The sequence below is a fragment of the Molothrus aeneus genome, chromosome 2, assembly GCF_037042795.1.
Source record: "Molothrus aeneus isolate 106 chromosome 2, BPBGC_Maene_1.0, whole genome shotgun sequence".
NCBI classification, from domain to species: Eukaryota; Metazoa; Chordata; class Aves; order Passeriformes; family Icteridae; genus Molothrus; species Molothrus aeneus.
Genome location: NC_089647.1, coordinates 116,734,524 through 116,755,120, shown reverse-complemented (window position 1 = coordinate 116,755,120; position 20,597 = coordinate 116,734,524). Strand labels below are relative to the sequence as shown.

Sequence of the window (20,597 nt, the reverse complement as noted above, 5' to 3'; positions counted from 1 at the left end):
ATGGGTTTGGGTGGTTTTGTGTCATTGGATAAAAAAGTCCCCATTGCAGGCCATGGGTGGTTGGATATTGGGTTAAAAGTGAAAATAATTGAGGTGTCATTTCTTAATTGGACAGTTTATTATTATTATTTTTACAGGCCTTAAAAGGCCTTGTAGAGAGAGACAGGGCTCCATGTTTAGTTTGTTGGAGTGAAGTGCTGCAGAACTCAGGGTTTGTGAGAGTGTGACAGAGATAAGAACTGATCAACATCTGAGTCCCTGTTGGAACCCAGGACATTCCTCTGGCTGCCCTGGAGGACTCAACACCCTGGCAGGGGGCTCAGAGACCTTGGCACAGAGTCAAAACCACCTGTGCCTTGGATTTTAACCCATGGAAACAATTCCCAGCTTTGTGTGAGGAGTTACAAGCCATGAGAGTTGGAATAGAATGATAGGGAATTTGTCACAGGGTGAAAAAGTAGAATTTTTGGGATTTAGAATGGGGGTTCAGGAGGCAAGATGGAGGAATCTGGGCGTGTCCTGTCCTTCTTCTTCTTGTCCTCCATCTTCTGCTGGGATGGTGGCACTTCTGGATTGGAGTAGAGACAGACTGTCTGACACAGGTGATAGGTATTGGAAAATGATTGTAAATGAAGCACATGTAGTTCTTGGTATAAAAGCTAACACCGCCCCGAGGGTGGTCAGTGTGCCTCAACCCAACCTGCTGGACAGACCTCAGCAGGTCAGAGAAGGAATGTGATGGATAAGAGAAAATAAACAACCTTGAAAAGCAGAGCCCAAGAATCTCGACTTCTTCCTTGGTTGTGGGGCTGGGAAAAAAGACTCTTTAATACCTCAGGAGTCACTTCAGCAACACAAAATCCAAGAAGTCCCAACAAGAAACTGTCTCACATTTGTTGGGGAAGATGAAACAGGAAAACCTTATAAATATGATTGTCTGGTAAAAGATTGTGAGAATATAGAAACTATAAGTGAGATTGAAATGAAAGCAAGCTTTGAGATCCCTCACTCACTGAACAACTGGAAAACAATGGTGTGGCCACTGAAGGTGATCCCCTTTTGATGGAACAACACCCTCTGCTTGCAGACAGCTCCAGGGGCCAGAGCAGACCCTGCAGCTTGGCAGAGGGGCCCAAAGAGGAGTTTGTAGGGTTTAAAATGTAACACAGTGTGGAAATGTAATGATTCTTATAGGCTGTATGGAAATGCTATAGGATTTGTATCTTGTACTAGATTGGTTAGTGAGAATCAGAATATTCAACATAGAAGAAGATTTATGGTATTGGAATGGGAACCTCACCCTCTTACCCTTTTTACTCTCTTCCCCTCTCATCCTCTCTCCCCTCTCTTCTCTCAGGCCTGCTCTGAGCTGTGTCTGGCAGCTCCAGCAGGGCCCTGCCCCCAGGCCCTTTGCAATAAACCCCAAGTTCCAGCCCTGGCTGCAGGGATCTCTCATCTCCATCCATCCCATCCATGCTACCCCCAACACTCCTACTACACACATTTCATCCCGACCTTGGGCAGATAAGAAGCCAAGACTGCAGAGGGCCCAGCCCCTGCTGTGCTGCCCTGGCTCACCTCTCTCCTCTCGATCTCCTTCCTCCTCTCCTCCTCGCGCTGCCTCTCCAGCTCGCGCTGTTTCTCCAGCTGCTTCTCCAGCTCCAGCTGCCGCTTGCGCTCCTGCTCCTGCCGCTCGCGCTCCTTCCTCTCCTGCTCGGCCCTCTCCAGCTGGGCCAGCCTCTCCTGCTCCTTGCGCTGCTGCTCCAGCAGGGCCTGCCGCCGCTTCTCCAGCTCCAGGTTACCCCGCTCAAAGTTCTCCCTCTTCTTGTCCTCAAATGTCACTTTGTGCGTGGAAATGTGGGGAAAAGGACAGTTAAACTCTGCCACTGGCTTGGGAACAAATACACCACTGCAGAGATCCAAAGGAATTCCCAGCAGAGGGAATCCACCTTCAGCAGGGATAGCCCTGCACCTCCCCACTAGGGATAACGGCTCCACAGGCCAGCCTGGGCTTAGTGTGGGAAATGGATTTGTAGAGAATTCTCAAAGCCTCACAGAAGGCTCACACAGGGTGCACCTGTATGCAAACCCTGAGACAAGAAGTGCTGACTTAGAAATGCCAACTCAGAAATGCCATGGAATAGGACAGACATTGCTGAGAGAGAAATGCAGCTAAAATAAAGTGTCAAAGGATGGCCTTGCAAATAAGACCAGGTACCTTGGAGAAATAGAACTGTGAAAGACTGACATTGCTGATCCCCTCAAATCACATCCTCAGCAAACCAAGGAAGGAATTCCCATTCACATTCCTCATTCCTTGCCTTTAACACCCCAGAAATTTTAGTGCCTGCTTTAGTTCCTCAGGCCTCCAGCTTTCTCCACAAAGCTCAGCAAGTGGGGATAATTTAGACAAACCATTCTCCAGCTGATCCTCCATGAGGACATGGATCTGGAATTCCTCTGTACATGGGATAATAGCAGCAGTCCAAGAGCCAACACTTCCATTAGAGCAAAGAATTCAGCTGCTGACATCATCAAAAGGCCATTATGCAAATGACCAGAACTTACTTAAAGTTGCTTTTCTCATTAGATTACCCATTAATGTCAGGAAAAGAAATGGTTTAGGTTCTCGGGCAGCTGAGTCCAGGAAGTCTGGATTCCTGCAGATCCACATCCTCCCCATCTCCTGTCCTAAAGAGTGGCCTCAATTCCAGCACAGCTTCCCTGACATCCCTCTGCAGTCCCAGGGACCGTCCTTCCTCCTCCTCACTCCTCAGCACCTCCATCCAAATGGTTCCTTCCCTTCACTTTCTGCTCCTTTTCACACCCTCTGTGCCATTCCCACAGCCCAAAGTGCAGGTTTCTGTCCCTTGTGTGGCCAGCATGGACATTTTTGGGATGCAAGGCCAGGGAGAGCCCACATTGCCTTCCCAGTGTGCACAGCTGGACACATCAGCCCAACAAGAACCAGCTCAGTTCTTGTCTTTTTAGTCTGTGCCCCTTTCCAGCTGCCAATTCCCTCTTCCTTTCCTTCTTTTCCTGGAACTGCTGCAATCTGTATAAAGCCCCACACTGTTTCACAGACTCCAAGGAAACAGCTCTCTGTGGGAATACTGGATCTTCCACAGAGCAGCTCAGCCAAGCTTTGCTCCACCTCAGGCAGAGGGTGAAGGCAGCAGGAATTCCTCCTTGCAATCCTGTGCCAGGGCTGCCTGTGTGGGGAGTGCAGGAGATGAGGAGCCTGAAGGCTCTTCCCATCTCCAGTGCCACCAAGCCCAAGGATCAGGCACAGGAATGAGCTGGACCCTGCAATGTCTTGGTTGTGCCTCTGACCTGTCCCAAATTGCTCTGGAAAGACATTTCTCAGTCAGCCCATGTTTCCTCCCAGGCTGTGACCTGATGGGAAACCCCTCTGAGAACAGCACATTAAATATCCCTGCTTTGCCTTGCTCACCTGGCAATTTCTTTTCCAGTTGCTGCTGTTCTTCCTCCAGTGCTGGTTCTTCTGGTAACCTTTGGTCTACAGACACTGAGCTGGCAGCAGAAATGCCACTGCCAGAGCGGACTCTTCTGCCAAGGAAACAGGAACTGGGGGTTAACAGAAGCCAGGCTACCCAAATTATTTACTATTTAATGTTGAGATCAAATTAAATGCAATGCTGTAACGTTTCATGGCACTCAGTGTTCGTTCAGTGCTGCCCAGAGGGTCTCACTCAGGCATTGCCTGAGGAGAACAGGATTGTCCAGGACCCAAGCAGCTCACAGGTGAGCTGAGAACCCCAGTCCCAAATTCTGCTTCCAGATGGGTTCAACCCTGTCCCCAGAATCTCTCACTTGGGGGGAGATTTTTGCCCAGCCAGTCTGGGTTTGGGAAAATGCTGACTTAAACTACAGCAAAAACAGCAGAGACAGAGGAAGAGCTCACTACAGTCAAGCTAAAAGCAAGATCCCAGGTGGAATACAAAAAAATTGGGACTCTTTAGAAGGACACCTGAAGAACCCAGTATAAAAACACTTATTTTCATTGCTGTTACTTTCTTCCCATCTATTTCTGCACAAAGAAGTGAAATGGAGCAGGAGAAGTGATGAGTGACCCCACTGCTCCCAAACCAGCTGTACCCAAGGAGGTCTGGATGGGGTGCAGTGCAAATTCATCCAGGAATTCCAATACATTCTGACTGCTCTGCAGGAGTATAAGCCTGAACTTAAATCTAGATTGAGCAGCCTGGAAGGTGTGCCAGCATCAACACCCACCCAAAGCCTGCTCTCACAGGGCAAAAGGTGAGGGCTCAGTGCTCAGTTCCAGTGCTTGACACTCCCAAAACCATCCCAAATGACACACAGAACTCAGGAGTGGGACTCCAAAGGGATGGGCAGTGACTGAATGAAGGGACTGAACTCCCAGGGATGGGCAGTGACTGAATGAAGGGACTGAACTCCAAAGGGATGGGCAGTGACTGAATGAAGGGACTGAACTCCAAAGGGATGGGCAGTGACTGAATGAAGGGACTGAACTCCAAAGGGATGGGCAGGTACCTGAATGAAGGGACTGAACTCCCAGGGATGGGCAGTGACTGAATGAAGGGACTGAACTCCCAGGGATGGGCAGGTACCTGAATGAAGGGACTGAACTCCAAAGGGATGGGCAGTGACTGAATGAAGGGACTGAACTCCCAGGGGATGGGCAGTGACTGAATGAAGGGACTGAACTCCCAGGGATGGGCAGTGACTGAATGAAGGGACTGAACTCCAAAGGGATGGGCAGGTACCTGAATGAAGGGACTGAACTCCCAGGGATGGGCAGTGACTGAATGAAGGGACTGAACTCCAAAGGGATGGGCAGGTACCTGAATGAAGGGACTGAACTCCCAGGGATGGGCAGTGACTGAATGAAGGGACTGAACTCCCAGGGATGGGCAGTGACTGAATGAAGGGACTGAACTCCCAGGGGATGGGCAGTGACTGAATGAAGGGACTGAACTCCCAGGGATGGGCAGTGACTGAATGAAGGGACTGAACTCCAAAGGGATGGGCAGGTACCTGAATGAAGGGACTGAACTCCCAGGGATGAGCAGTGACTGAATGAAGGGACTGAACTCCAAAGGGATGGGCAGTGACTGAATGAAGGGACTGAACTCCAAAGGGATGGGCAGGTACCTGAATGAAGGGACTGAACTCCCAGGGATGGGCAGTGACTGAATGAAGGGACTGAACTCCCAGGGATGGGCAGTGACTGAATGAAGGGACTGAACTCCAAAGGGATGGGCAGTGACTGAATGAAGGGACTGAACTCCCAGGGATGGGCAGGTACCTGAATGAAGGGACTGAACTCCCAGGGATGGGCAGTGACTGAATGAAGGGACTGAACTCCCAGGGATGGGCAGTGACTGAATGAAGGGACTGAACTCCCAGGGATGGGCAGGTACCTGAATGAAGGGACTGAACTCCCAGGGATGGGCAGTGACTGAATGAAGGGACTGAACTCCCAGGGATGGGCAGTGACTGAATGAAGGGACTGAACTCCCAGGGATGGGCAGTGACTGAATGAAGGGACTGAACTCCAAAGGGATGGGCAGTGACTGAATGAAGGGACTGAACTCCAAAGGGATGGGCAGTGACTGAATGAAGGGACTGAACTCCAAAGGGATGGGCAGGTACCTGAATGAAGGGACTGAACTCCAAAGGGATGGGCAGGTACCTGAATGAAGGGACTGAACTCCAAAGGGATGGGCAGTGACTGAATGAAGGGACTGAACTCCCAGGGATGGGCAGTGACTGAATGAAGGGACTGAACTCCAAAGGGATGGGCAGGTACCTGAATGAAGGGACTGAACTCCAAAGGGATGGGCAGGTACCTGAATGAAGGGACTGAACTCCAAAGGGATGGGCAGTGACTGAATGAAGGGACTGAACTCCCAGGGATGGGCAGTGACTGAATGAAGGGACTGAACTCCAAAGGGATGGGCAGGTACCTGAATGAAGGGACTGAACTCCCAGGGATGGGCAGTGACTGAATGAAGGGACTGAACTCCAAAGGGATGGGCAGTGACTGAATGAAGGGACTGAACTCCCAGGGATGGGCAGTGACTGAATGAAGGGACTGAGCTCCCAGGGATGGGCAGTGACTGAATGAAGGGACTGAACTCCCAGGGATGGGCAGTGACTGAATGAAGGGACTGAACTCCCAGGGATGGGCAGGTACCTGAATGAAGGTGGGATGTACTCTGGGGGCAGGGCAGGAGGCAGTGGCTGACCAGACATGGCTACATCAATGAGGTGCATAGCCAGGATAAACTCCTCAGCTGTCAGCTTCCCATCTTGATCAATGTCAGAGAGATTCCTTGTTAAAGGGAAGTGAAAAGCAAGGAAATTATTAATTATTAGAAATCACTGTTCAAAGGCATTGCTTCAACATACAACAGTTCTAAATTCATTCAATTTTTCTGGTTTTTTTCCACATTACTCTGCTTTTTCAAAACAAATGAACAGCAAAGCCCAAATGCTTCCTTATTTCCCCCATTTCTCGTGGCTGTCTGTCTGAAATCCAACCTTGCAGCCACAGCTTCTCCTTCACCTGCTCTGGGTGCTGCCAGGAGCTCCTTTGTGCCAGAGAAGGACCTTGAACCAGGGGAGTTCTCTTGAACACCTCATGAACACCCAACAGAACCAGCTCAGGTGTTTGGCAGAACTTTTAGGTTTGGTCTCCTTCCTCCCTGGAAGCTCCTGTCTCACATTCCAGGGCACCCACTGGCAGTGCAATCAAAGCCATTGATGTTCTAGTTCCGACAAGCACCAAGCCACCCTGGCATTATGCACATATCAAAAATTACAGACTCATGTCTCTGGGTGGCCCCAAAGCAGAGCTCCAAGAGAGGCACAAAATGATTTTATGATTTTACTTCTGTTAAGGTGGTGTTGGACAAAATTAACAGCCAGGGACAGCACCCAGGGAGCAGATGGAGTGAGCAAGGGCAGAGTTAGGGTGGGTTTTAGGGCAAGGTTCTTCCCCAGAGGGTGCTGGCACTGCCCAGGGAATGGGCACAGCCCCGAGGCTGCCAGGGATGCCCAGGCTGGGCTTGGTGGGGGCTGAGCAGGGCAGGGGTGGGATTGGATGATCCCTGTGGGTCCCTTAGCTCAGGAGCTGTTTCTCCAGCATGCTGCACTCTAACCATGCAGGGACATCTCCCATGGCACTGTGAAAATCCAAGGGAAGTAAGTGATAAATCCTTCTGCAGTGCCAAGGCACAGGACTTTGCTGATGGGATTTAGGTTTGGGAGACAATCCCAGCCTCACTCCATGCACACCTGTGGCACTGAACTCCTCAGGCTGGAGCACAGGAACAAGCCAAGAGACTGGGAATGCACCATGCACAGAAATGAGAGATCAGCTGGGTCAGAGCTCCCAGGACAGCCCAGAGGCTGAGCATCACCACCTCTTCCCTTGGAGTGTCTGAGCCAGGGATTCCAGCCCCAGCACAGGCTGGCAACCCTCAGCCCAGAGCAGGGCCCAGGAAAGGAGCAACAAGAGCTGCAATGTCCCTTCCCCATCTCAGTGCACTGGCAGCTGTCACTGGCCCAGCTGAGTGAGTCCTGCCTGCAGCTCCTGCAGTGAGCTGGTGGCAGCTGCCTGCCCACACAAGCACTCCAAGGCTGGCAAAAGCAGAGCATTTCTTGGTTAATCATCTGCTGGGGGACTGGGCTGGTTTGTTTTCATCCCTTTGTTAGGAGACAGAGAAGGAAAGAGTGGTTTTTAATTTATAACACAACTGCCAGTGCTTTGCAAAGAGAACAAGTGCAGCTGAATGGCCTTGTCAGAGTGACTGCACCACTGCCATCCTCACACTGAGCCCTGGGCCAGCTCCAATGCTTCTCAAGCAAACACTCCCAAAGGACAGGAGTTAATTAGGAACAACTTCCCATGGGGCAATAAAAACATCATAAAGTTCAGCAAACAACAAGTTGGAAGGCAAAAGGGAAGCTGAGACAAATGCTTTTAAAATCCATGATTGTACAGGTCCCTGGGAAATCAGCCCTCCTGTACCCATGGAAAAGGCAGAGAAACCCCACAGAAAGTGTGCCTTGGGTTAAGCTCCCTGTTCTACCAGCTGTGCAAAGGGAAATTCCCCTGGTGCTCTGTCAGGGGATGTGGAAGGCACAGGATGCTGAACATCTGCTCTGCCTAAAAACCCAGCATTGAACCACAATTTCCAAATCATCACACAAAAGATGCTCCTGGTGCTCTTGTGGAATAATATTAGTAAAGGCACAGAAGTGCAGGTTTGGTTTATAAAGTTACACAGCACAAAGAGCAACATGTGATTTATCAGTGAGACTGAGAATGGAGAAAACCCCACGGGCTCCAGTGCAGAGGTTTCAGCAGAGTTGGTGTTTTGATGGAAATGGAAACATTTCTTTTACCATATTGTAGCCAGCTGAGCCTGGGGTAAACTTGACTGCATGAGAATCGTTCTTGCTTGGGGACCTAGAAGGGAAACAAATATTAACAAAATAAGCAAGAGATGTGAGCAGCAGGAACTTGGCTCCCCCAATAACCAAGAAATAACACTTCACTTCTGCACAACAGCCACAGAATCCCAGCCTGGGTTGGGATGGAGGGACCTCAGAGCCCACCCAGTGCCACTCCTGCCATGGCAGGGACACCTCCACTGTCCCAGGTGCTCCCAGCCCAGTGTCCAACCTGGCCTTGGGCATTGCCAGGGATGCAGGGGCAGCCCCAGCTGCTCTGGGCAACCAAATCCCTCAGATTGAAACCCAAGAAAACTCTAAACCACAAAGACATGCACCAGAAGTGGTAAAATCAAGCCAGGGGACCAGTTCTAGTCTCTCCCTGGAAGTGGCCACTGTTCCCAGCAGAGGGTGTATGATGGTAAAGGTGCCCTGCACAGGAAATAATTAGCATTGACTCTATGATTACAGAAGGCCGATCATTTGTTTAATTAAGCTATACTATATTATACTATACTATTAAGAAACCTGTAACTCTTACAGACTGTCAGATACAGCTTTAACCTAATTGGTCAATCTACCTAAACCCTATCCAGTGTCTAATTAAGAAACTCCCTTTTGGTAGACAATCTCCATAACACATTCTACATGTGCACAACAACAGCTGCAGCAAATGGAGATAAGAATTGTTTTTTATTCTCTTCTCTGAACTTTCTTACAGCTTCTCACAGCTTCCCAGGAAGGGAAAATCCTGGGAGAGAACTGTGTCTCTCTCTGTTCAGAAGATATGTGATTGCCACATGGGTGAACCAAGCACTGGAAATGGCTGCACAGGTTTTCACAGAACCCACTGTGCCCTTTTCCAGAAACGTTTCCCAAGGTCAGCTTTGCAGAAAAGAAATGAAAAATGGTGCTGAAATGATCCCAGCTGTGATGAGTATTTGCTTCTAAACAAGAGCTTTAAGCACTTGGAGGATTCAAACAGAAAAACACTGATGAGCCTCTTACTATGTGAACAACACCCTCAGGGGCAGAAAATTGGCTCTTAGAGCTCGAAACAAGAAGACAAGAGAAGCTGTGGCAGTACCTGTCAGGTGTCCACTCATGGTTTTGTCGTGGCTGTTGAAGAGCTGCCGGTACTTGAGGCGTGAGGACTGAGGCACAGCCCACTCTGCCACGGCAGGAGAGCTGCAGGGAGGGCAGGGAGAACAGCACAATTGGAGAGCTCATCTCAGGAAGGTCATGGAACAACCACAGAGTCATAAATCACAGCAGGGTTTGCGATGGAGGGACCCCAGAGCCACCCAGTGCCACCCCTGCCATGGCAGGGACACCTCCCACTGTCCCCAGTGCCCAGCCTGGCCTTGGGCACTGCCAGGGATGCAGGGGCAGCCCCAGCTGCTCTGGGCACCCTGTGCCAGGGCCTCAGCCCCCTCACAAGAGGCTGAAGTGCTGCACTGAGATCAAGTTTTGTGCCTGAAAATGTTCTTGCCCCCAGTTTTGCTGGGAGGGTGGGGAGGCTCTGAGGTGCCCCTGGGTCCCTGGCAGTGCCCAAGGCCAGGCTGGGCACTGGGGACAGTGGGAGGTGTCCCTGCCATGGCAGGGGTGGCACTGGGTGAGATTTGAGGCCCCTCCCAGCCCAAACCATTCCATGACTCCATGATCTAACATTCCCTGTTATTCCTGAAACCACCACAGGTTTAACCTCTTGTTTGCAAACATTTATCACAATTCATACTCTTGGAAGATGTTTGCTTTTTTTTTAAGAGTTTCACTTTTTTTTTTACTGGCAGAGAATGAAGGAACCTAAATTGTTCAGTGGAGCTACAAGATTTTACCTAAACATGTAACAGGAAATGCAGAGTAACATTTTACTCTGTCTTTAACTGTTTCTCTTAGCCAGATAGAGCTGCTGAAGGAAAACAAATGTAAAATACACTGGAAATGTAAAAAAAAAAAGTTGTGAGAAAGCCACACTTGAAGGTAAAGGTTCTCCTAATGGAACAAGTGAGGAATGTAATATTCCCAGTTCTAATCCATTTCCATAACAGGCTGAGTTGATTTGCAGCTCTAATTTCCCAGGCTTGGTGGCTGAGAAATCCTAATTCTGAAAAACAAGGAGCAGACTTTTTCTGCCTTTAGGCACATTCAAACTTTGTCCTTTTTCTGACCTTATAATACCATTCTCACATGACAAGACACAAACCAGTTTCTCTATCTTTATTTTTGGTTTCTAAACTCTTGAGCTTTAATAAAAGCCCTTCATGGGAGCAAAGCAAAAACAAGCTGCCTCTTCAATGATGAAGATAAGAAAAAAAGCCAAATATTTAATTTTTACCCATAGGAATTCCTCCTCAGTTTTGCTGGATTTGGGGGTTCCACACATTTTAATTTCTGTGTTACACATAAATTATACCAGAGCATCCCTATTCTGTTCCTGGCCAGTTTAGGTTTCAGAGAGAAAATTATTTGTTTTGAAAGACTTTAAATTATTTGGAGTCAATACCCCAAATCAATACTGAGTAGTGTCACTTATCTAATAGCAGGGCAATAGACAAGCCTGTAGAAGGAAATCAAAATAAAACCAGATCATTTAATTATGTCCCAAGCCATTTTCCTCTTGCAAAAAACCTGTGCCATAGATCCATGAGAGAGATGATTTATAAGGACTTTGGGAAATCCCTCTCTTAACTCCTCTCAGAGCCTCCTTAGATCCATTTTTTTAAACCACAGTAAAACCCTTTTTACCCAACACACATTTTTCTAGGCATTGGAATAATCTAAAAGCCCTTAAAGTGATTTTTCACACAGAATTTGAAGAATATAGAAGAAACAGTGATGTGGAGTGCATTTAAAATATGAGACCTATGAAATATTTTGCTTTCAGCAATTACCCTGCAGTTGCTAATTTTAAATAATGCATTACTTGTCTTGTTTTCCCAGTACCAGGAGTGCCTGTGCAGGATGCAGGTTTTGTTTATAGAAGCAAATGCTGTTCTAAAAATCAACTGAAGACAATGTCATCACTGTTAATAGTTAATTACTTCATTTCCATGATTCCCTGCTCCTGGAGCATTAATAAGGTGGAGTAAGCAGCACCACATGGAATGCTGCAGTGGAGCCTCTGCAGAACTGGTTTCTGCCAGAACTATTATTTCAGATGAGCACTTTGGGCAAGGGAAGGAGTCTCCCCAGCCCTGGGGACCCAAGCTCCGTGCCCCAGCCCCACCTGGCCACGTCGAAGGATTGTGCCTTTTGCAGCTTTGCATTGAGCTGAGCTCCCGGCCCCGAGCGGCTGAAGGAAGAACTCTTTGGCAAAGTGGCTGGGAAGAGAGAAAACAGGGATTTATTGCTGTTCACAGTGACCCAGGACACTCCCTGACATTCACTCACTCCTAACTCCAGTACAAGCACTGTGGGTCTGATGGGAACTTTTTAACAATATCAAAATCAGGGAGACCAGCAGGACAGGGGGAAACACAAGGGCATTTCCATCCTATCTTTTTACTTCCACAGCTTGCTGGAAACCCTGTTGATACCAAATTATATCTTGGTACATGTAGTCCAGTATTAAAGTCACCCTAACAAACAGCAGTACAAAGAGACAGGAGAGGCCCAATTTCCAGGCAACAGCTTCCTGGCAAGTTCATTTCTCCAAGCGCTGCTTTATTTTCTCACCACGAGGGACTCCTGCGGGAGGCCATGTCCACATTCCTCCTTTTAGCTCTTCTCCAAGTGTGCCAAGTGGGCTAAAGCAAAGCACAGTCCTTCCCCAAAGGCATCACTGGAGTGGCCAATCCCACGCGTCCCAGGAAAGGCAGGGGAGGAGCTGTTAGGAGCAGCAGAAGAGAGTGAGAGCGGCGTACCGGGGTGAGCGAAAGCAGGCAGGGGCTGGATGACAGCAGGAGCTCCGTTAGCCAGGGGAGGGACGGCGGCAGGGACAGAGGACACCAGCGGGGGGGACATCCCCACGACTGGGATGGATGCCATGGGCACCGGGGCCACACTGCTGAGGGGTGGCATGTTGGCAATGCCCCCGAGACCTACGGGCGAGAAAAGCACACGTTGGTTCTGACGCACACCCGAGACGGCGCCCGCGGGGTCACCGACACCTCCAGCGGCACCTCCCAGCCCTGCGACAGCCCTCCCGGCCCGGGGTGGCACTGCAGGGACAGGAACGGGACACGGGGACAGCCCCAGAGCGGGGCAGCACCGCCCCCAGCTGTCCAGCAGCATCTGCTACCGAGGGAACGAACTGTGCGCCTTGACCGGAGAGAGGAGCACCCCAGGGAGGAGGAGGAGCAGCCCCAGGGAGGAGGAGGAGCAGCCCCAGGGAGGAGGAGCAGACCCCGGGAGGAGGAGCAGCCCCGAGAGAGGAGCAGCCCCAGGGAGGAGGAGGAGCAGCCCCAGAGAGGAGCAGCCCCCGGGGAGGAGGAGCAGCCCCAGGGAGGAGGAGCAGCCCCAGAGAGGAGGAGCAGCCCCCAGGGAGGAGGAGCAGCCCCAGGGAGGAGGAGCAGCCCCAGGGAGGAGGAGGAGCAGCCCCAGGGAGGAGGAGCAGCCCCCAGGGAGGAGGAGCAGCCCCCGGGGACGAGGAGCAGCCCCAGGGAGGAGGAGCAGCCCCAGGGAGGAGGAGCAGCCCCAGGGAGGAGGAGCAGCCCCCAGGGAGGAGGAGCAGCCCCAGGGAGGAGGAGGAGCAGCCCCAGGGACGAGGAGCAGCCCCAGGGAGGAGGAGCAGCCCCAGGGAGGAGGAGCAGCCCCCGGGGACGAGGAGCAGCCCCAGGGAGGAGGAGCAGCCCCCGGGGACGAGGAGCAGCCCCCAGAGAGGAGGAGCAGCCCCAGGCTGGCCCAGCAGCCCCAGGCTGGCCCAGCAGCTGCAGGGTTGCTGGGATCCCTGGGCTGGGATCAGACAGGGCAAAGCTGATGGAGAGCACAGGGTGAGAGGCTGAGGGCAAGCACAGCTGCAGGGAACCAGGGGGTTAAGGAGGGTCAGTGGTGCCAGGGGAAGAAGGAGGGGTGTGCAAACAGCTCACATCAATCTGCAGGCAATGAGAACAGGGGAATCACCATTTCCCCAAGGCTGGGCTTTGTGGGGGATCATTTCCTTCTGCCTTTGCTCACTTAACCCTGCATTGGCTCTGCCCAGTTTCATTGTCTTCTTCCAAAGAATTGAATTTCTGACTGTAAAACTTGTGGGGGTTCCAGTGGATCAAACCACACTGCTGCAAGCAGTTTATCAAAGGCACTGTTCCCTTTCCTCAGGACATTTAGATGGGATATTGTGAATGAGGAATTGTTCCCTGGCAGGGTGGGCAGGCCCTGGCACAGGGTGCCCAGAGCAGCTGGGGCTGCCCCTGCATCCCTGGCAGTGCCCAAGTTCAGCTTGGACAGGGCTGGGAGCAGCCTAGGACAGTGGAAGGTGTCCCTGCCCATGGCAGGGGTGGCACTGGAGGGGCTTTAAGGTCCCTTCCATTCCAAACCATTCCAGGATTCCCAGGCACCAATAACCCTGAGCCACAGCAAAGACTAAAGCAGAAAGGAAAAGAACCTCTCATGACAGGACCAAGGTGTCAGAGGTTTGGCCTTATTTGGTTATTTTCCTTTCCCCATCCCATCTTCCCTACTCTTCCTAGAAATGATGATAACTTTGGCGATACTTCATCCCAGCAGCTGTTCAGCTCCTACCAGAGCAGCACTGCTCCTCAAAGCAGATTGTAAAAACTCAAGAACGACAGAGCAGAGATCCAAAGCTGGAGATCCAGTAATGCCAACAGTTTAACCACAACTCCAGCCCTTTGGAATGCACCAGCCCTGCTACCTGAGCCATGTTTTGCTTGGAGCAGTGCAAACCTGAAGCAAACAGGAGCTCAGCTCAGGTAAAAGCCCAGTGCAATTCGCCTCAGTGCGTGTGCAACATCTGGATTTGAGTCCATGTGTTTTTGGAAGCACTTTTCCCTAAAATTTTCTTGGAGAAACTGCAAAAGGCCAATGGAATTGCTGCAGTCCCAGGTAACAGTGAGGAAAATGGAGGAGAACAGGGATCTTACCAAATCCTGGGGCACCGGGCAGAGCGAGGGGCGGCTGCTTCATGATGGGCGGCAGCGCGGCCGGGAGCTGGTACCCCTGGAGCTTCAGCTTGATGAGTTTCATAGCTATGGAAAACTCCAAGGGATCCATCCTCCCATCATTGTTCATGTCAGCTAGAGCCCTGCAAAACACAGTGTTTGCACAGTTACAGCCTGCAGTGAGCAACTTCAGGCCCTGCCCCAGGAGCAGGCTCACATGAGTGGGGATATTCGAGGTGATGAAGGGGCTGGAGCCTAGGAGGGGCTGAGGAGCTGGGAAAGGGCTGGAGAATCCCTGAGGGAGCTGGGCAGGGGCTGCAGAATCCCTGAGGGAGCTGGGCAGGGGCTGCAGAATCCCTGAGGGAGCTGGGCAGGGGCTGCAGAATCCCTGAGGGAGCTGGGCAGGGGCTGGGGCTGCAGCAAAGGAGGCTCAGGGGCCCTTGTGGCTCTGCACAAGTCCCTGCCAGGAGGGCACAGCCGGGGGGGTCGGGCTCTGCTCCCAGGGAACAGGGACAGGAGCAGAGGGAACGGCCTCAGGCTGGGCCAAGGCAGGCTCAGCTTGGACAGCAGCAGCAATTTGCCCATGGAAAGGGAGCTCAGGCCTTGGCAGGGGCTGCCCAGGGAGCTTTGCAGTGCCCAGCCCTGCAGGTGTCCCCTGCAGGTGGCACTGAGTGCTCTGGGCTGGGGACAAGGTGCCCACGGGGCACAGCTGGCACTGCATGGGCTGGCAGGGCTGGGCCAGCCTCTGGGATTCTGAGATTCTCACTAATTTCCACCCAAAATTATACCAGGCCAAAACACACTATTTAGACTTAAGAGCTCCTTGATTTCTTTCCTTGGGTGACTATTAAATATTTTTGAAGTTGCTTTTCAACTCTTGGAGGAATTACAAGGAAGCATCCAGAACAAATGCAGCTGCACAAAAACTTTGCGAAATCCCACCAATGAAAGCACAGGGTCCTGAAACAGCACCACAGAGAAGCAAATCACTGAGTCTGCAAATCTGCACTTTAGCTCCACTTAAAATAAAACATTCTTTAAATCTGTGACTCCCCTCAGCACTGCTCCATCTGGGAGTGTGCAAATGTGTTTTCAATTAAACAATAGCACTCAAGATGAAACATTGAGCCTAGGCCTTGAATAGGCTTTCAGGGAAAGGAGTCTGACTTAAACAGTCTGCTTTTTGTTCCTTGCCTTGCTAGTTAAGAAAACCCAGCTCAGCAGGGAATAGGGCTGGGAGCTTGCAGGGAGAGAAGCAGGAGGAAGAGTGTCAGTTCCTGCCACTGCACACCAAAAACCCCCTGAGTAAATGCACATCACTAACAGAAACAGCTGTACACTTCCTTCTGAGCACCATGCTTATTGCTTTGCATTCCTCTGAAGAATTAAGAACAGATTTCAGCACTGCAACAATACACATTTTGAAGTTCATGCATTTACTTCTGTGTCATGGGTGTGGCCCTGGGCAGTGTGGCTGAACCAGAGCTTCATTTCTGATCAAATTCCTCTCAAAGAGAGTTTTTGTGCAGCTAGGTGGAAAGTTATTCCAAAAGTACCCCAGTGAACTGACAGCTGTTTGTAACTGATACACAAGGAGACAGCCAGGTAAAGGCAGTGGCAAAATGGAAATCCCCCCACTCCAAAAAAAACCCCAAAACTTGAAAACCCCCATGGAGAGGCAGATCCCAGCAGGGAGCAGCACAGGTTTAGATCCCCATCACAGACACTCCAAACCTCTCCAGAAGTCCTAAGGAAGGATTTCCAGTGGTGCAGCTGCCTTAATCCACCAGTTCTGATGCCCTGGGGCTAAATAACAGAATGAAAATCTGGGAGAAGCATTTAGAGCAAGTCTGGAGAGGACACTGAGACACAGATACTGATATCCTTCAAAAGCACGTGCTGCACCTGTGCCTGCACAATGCTGAATCCCAGAGTCCCAGACTGGTTTGGATGGGAAGGGACCTTAGAGCTCATTTCATGCCACCCCTGCCATGGCAGGGACACCTCCCACTGTCCCCAGTGCCCAGCCTGGCCTTGGGCACTGCCAGGGATGCAGGGGCAGCCCCAGCTGCTCTGGGCACCCTGTGCCAGGCCCTGCCCACCCTGCCAGGGAACAATTCCTCATTGCCAAGATCCCACCCAGCCCTGCCCTCTGGCACTGGCAGCCATTCCCTGGGTGCTGTCCCTGCAGGCCTTGTCCCCAGTTCCTCTGCAGCTCTCCTGGAGCCCCTGCAGGCCCTGCCAGGGGCTCTGAGCTCTCCCTGCAGCTGCTCCTCTCCAGGTGAGCACCCCCAGCTCCCCAGCCTTTCCCATAATAGTCTTACCAGTGGCTTCTACACCTGCAAATACTTTGATTTATAAGATAAAAACCTTTTATTAACTCTATTAGACCCTCAGTGGGTTCTCTCCCTGCCAGGAAAATGCAGGAAGAGCAAAGATCACCCTGTAGGAACCTTGGCTCTCCAGGCACCATTTCCTGCTGGGACACAGCAAATCTTTGCATCCTCCATGGGAAACATTAATTCCCCAGCATTCAGAAACTCTGATGTGCACCAGTGTCACTGCTCTCATTGAACTCCAATTCACATCAGCAGCTGTAGCTTTTCATTCAACATCTGACCTTCTGTGAACTCCTTTACTCTACACCAACAGCTTCATTATTGAAATTACCAGCACAAACATCAGTGCAGAGAGCTCTCTGCAGCCCCCAGAATTTCTCCAGTTTTACAGAGTGCAAAGAAAAAGCAGCTTTTGTTTGACAAACTCTTCCTGCTGAAATAGGACACATTTCCATTCCTAGTTGCAGAAGCTGGTGTCAGGCTGCTGGATTTCACTGTGCTGCTCTGGAACAAGCAGCACCTGAAATGCAGGGAGCCAGCAAACACCACCTAATTCCACTCATTTCTGCTCCTAATGGAATTGGGACAATGTGGTGCCCTTGCATTTGTTTCATTTGTGGCCTGGCTGGAACCAGTGCAGGGTAAATGGATTAAACATTGACTAAATATTTATTATCTTCTGCAGGCCAGGCCTGTGCTTGTATCTAACACAAGAGCTGCAGAGGGCTCAGCACCACCCCAGGGCTCAGTGCTGACCAATCCTTCCCCATGGATCTTTTCCTCCTCCTTTCTCTCATCTTTTCTGCAGAATGAAAAGCCAGCTTGATTACTTTGGCATGTATGAGGTGCAGAAACTGAACACGGGCAGTATTCCCATCAAACATGGGAAATTAGCACATGCTAATTAGCACAGACAAACATGCTGTAATTAGCACACAAAGCCCCTATCCGTGCAAGCAGCCCTGTGCTAAGGCAGGGATCACTGTGCAGTTCCCAAATCTGCACTGACCCAGCTGGAAATGGAGCAATTCCCCCGGGGTTGCACAGGCCCAGATGTGGCACAGCTCAGCCAGCAGCGGTGAGCAGCACTCAGGTCTCTGTGCATGCCTGTGCAGGAATTCCCAGAATTATCCCACTTGGCCTCCCCTTGGACACAGATTCAGGAAGGTGGGGAGGGAAGCAGATGTCAGGAACAGGGAAGTCACCCAGTGACTCTGTGCTGACAAAATGAGTAACCCCAAAAGCATGGAGAGCAGCTGGCAGTGATTATTTCAGCTCTCCTTTCATGCCCAGGCCACACAGGAGATGCTCTGAGAGGCCCCATTCCTCAGGGCTCTCAAGAAAGGCAGATTATTCCTTAAGCACAGTTATCTCCCAAGCCACTGCAGGCCCAGCTCAAAGCCCAATTAGAGGCTTCTTAATTGATCACCAGCCTGGAGGAGTCTGGAGCTGCTGAAGGGCAGAGCAGCACAGAAGCTGCCATGGCAGACCATAATACTTCACTCCTTTGCTCACTGAGACTTCTTTCCTGGCATGAGGAGTACAAGGGCCACAGGAATTCTCAGTGTTAACAAAAGCTGCTGTTCTGAAGGAATTCTGGGGACGTTTTTCTGGGCTCAGAAGGGAGGCACTGATCAGATTTGTTCCCTGTGTCCCCCGGCTGGGAGGGACCCTTCAGCAAACTCAGGCCAGGCTTTCCTCCCACTGCCACAGTCAGCAGGAGCCACCATCAGCAGAATGACCAAGGACAGGAAAGCACCTCCAGAACAGCACAGACAGACAGACAGACAGCTCCTCAGGGACTGCCCTGCATCCCTGGCAGTGCCCAAGGCCAGGCTGGACCCTGGGGACAGTGGGAGGTGTCCCTGCCATGGCAGGGCTGGCACTGGGTGGGCTCTGAGGTCCTTCCCAGCCCAAACCAGTGTGGGATTTCTCAGATCAGAAAATCAATTTTTGACAAGTTTCTGTAAACAGTTTTACAAGTTGTACAAGTTGTTTTAACTCAGAATTACTTTCCTTCCTGGAGGACTCCTGTAGCTCCCCTTCTCTCCCAGTAACAATCAAATGCCACCTCCAAAAGCCCAACACAGACATTCCAAGAGCAAACACTGATGGAAGAGCAGCAGCTCCCATCTCCCAGAGATTTCAGGCTCATTACTCCCAAACTCCCCCTCCAAAGTACTCAGGGATCTGTATAAAATTTTTACTTAAATATTTACTTCATTTAATTCAGAGATGACTGAAAAAACGAGTGAGACAGAGAGGAAGGAATGCCCATGAGCTGCTCTATGATTTAGAAAGGCAGCCTGAGTAAGTTTTAGTTCAGCTTCATTAACAAAAATGTGCAGGACTTGTCTCTATGACAACTCCAGAGGGAGTGGAATGATTCCCTTCCTCTCAAGAGCCTGGAAAAGTGAGTAATTCAGAGAGGAAGAGATCCTTAGTCAGACTATTTACAACTGTTTGGATTTGTTAACACCTATTTAAAGCCAAGGCCTATGGAAGATTTTTGGAGAAAGGATGTCTTGTTTAAGACAAAGCTTCTTTCCTTGTTTAATTCAGGGGCAAGAGAAGTTCCAAAGGGACATTTGAACACTCACTGAGGCTTCAGCAAATACGACAAGCAGTCCAGCTTTGATATGTGTAAGATGAAGATAATCAGAAAAGAAAATAAGCTCTTTATTTAAAAGCCATGTAGGTCTGGGCATGCAGATTTCAAAAGCAATAAAACAATTCTCCTCATTCTCCTGTCAGAGCAGAATTCTGCCGTTAACAGCCCTTAACTGCACTAGAAATGCATTGTAATGGCAATGAACTCCTTCTGAAATAGCTCACAGAGGAAAAGGGAACAGATTCCCCCAAAGTTCTCTATCCCCTTACCCAATCCACAATGAAAACCACTTCTAATTCTCTCTGTCTCACACCAATATCTGTGCTGGTAGTAATATCATTAATGTATACCATGAATAATCATAGAATTATGGAATGGGATGGGTTGGAGGGACCCCAAATCCCACCCAGAGCCACCCCTGCCATGGCAGGGACACCTCCCACTGTCCCCAGTGCCCAGCCTGGCCTTGGGCACTGCCAGGGATGCAGGGGCAGCCCCAGCTGCTCTGGGCACCCTGTGCCAGGGCCTGCCCACCCTGCCAGGGAACAATTCCTCATTGCCAAGATCCCATCCAGCCCTGCCCTCTGGCACTGGCAGCCATTCCCTGGGTGCTGTCCCTGCACACACAGGTCCAGGTCTGGCAGGCTCAAAGCAGAAATCCCTTCATTCCTGCAGGAAGATCTGGCACTGTGGCAATGTCTGTGCTGTGGAATGGGCACAGATTTGGACCTGGCTGAACTCACCAAGGAGTGACAAAAATTTCCAATTTCAAGCTTTGACTCCAACTCCAATGGAAACAGCCAATGTCAATCTTCATTTTCGTAACCAACGCTCCAGGTCTTGCCTAGGCTCTCCCTGAGCAGATTTATCACTAATTACTGTGCTTAGCAATTGTACAATTGTATTGTAGTCAGTTTAACCAGAGCTGAAAGCATTTAGCAACTTGAAATCAGAGTTTCAAACTGCCAACTTCCAAAATGCCATTTGCTGGGACAGCCCAGGCCCATCGGCCTCCTGCTCACCTGGGGACACCTGGGGACAGCAGGGGACACCTGGCCTGGGGCCAGCCATTGCCACCAGCACCCCCAGGGCCTTCCCCAGCCCCTGTGGCCCAAGACT

The 20,597-nt window shown here is 50.7% G+C and overlaps 1 protein-coding gene across 3 annotated transcripts in view; it reads right to left on the bottom strand.

Moving 5' to 3' along the window:
• The window catches only part of ITSN1 (intersectin 1), a 118,880-nt gene that overhangs the window by 67,289 nt on the left and 30,994 nt on the right, over positions 1-20,597 (bottom strand). For 2 of the 3 annotated variants that reach the window (XM_066545585.1, XM_066545587.1), the window contains exons 5-12: positions 14,511-14,671; positions 12,333-12,509; positions 11,696-11,789; positions 9,554-9,654; positions 8,419-8,482; positions 6,203-6,340; positions 3,455-3,570; positions 1,579-1,841 (exon numbers count right to left, since the gene is read on the bottom strand). In XM_066545585.1, the coding sequence (XP_066401682.1) occupies positions 1,579-1,841; positions 3,455-3,570; positions 6,203-6,340; positions 8,419-8,482; positions 9,554-9,654; positions 11,696-11,789; positions 12,333-12,509; positions 14,511-14,671 (1,114 nt within the window). The remainder of the gene's footprint in view (positions 1-1,578; positions 1,842-3,454; positions 3,571-6,202; positions 6,341-8,418; positions 8,483-9,553; positions 9,655-11,695; positions 11,790-12,332; positions 12,510-14,510; positions 14,672-20,597) is intronic. The other variant, XM_066545586.1, reaches the window with a different exon arrangement.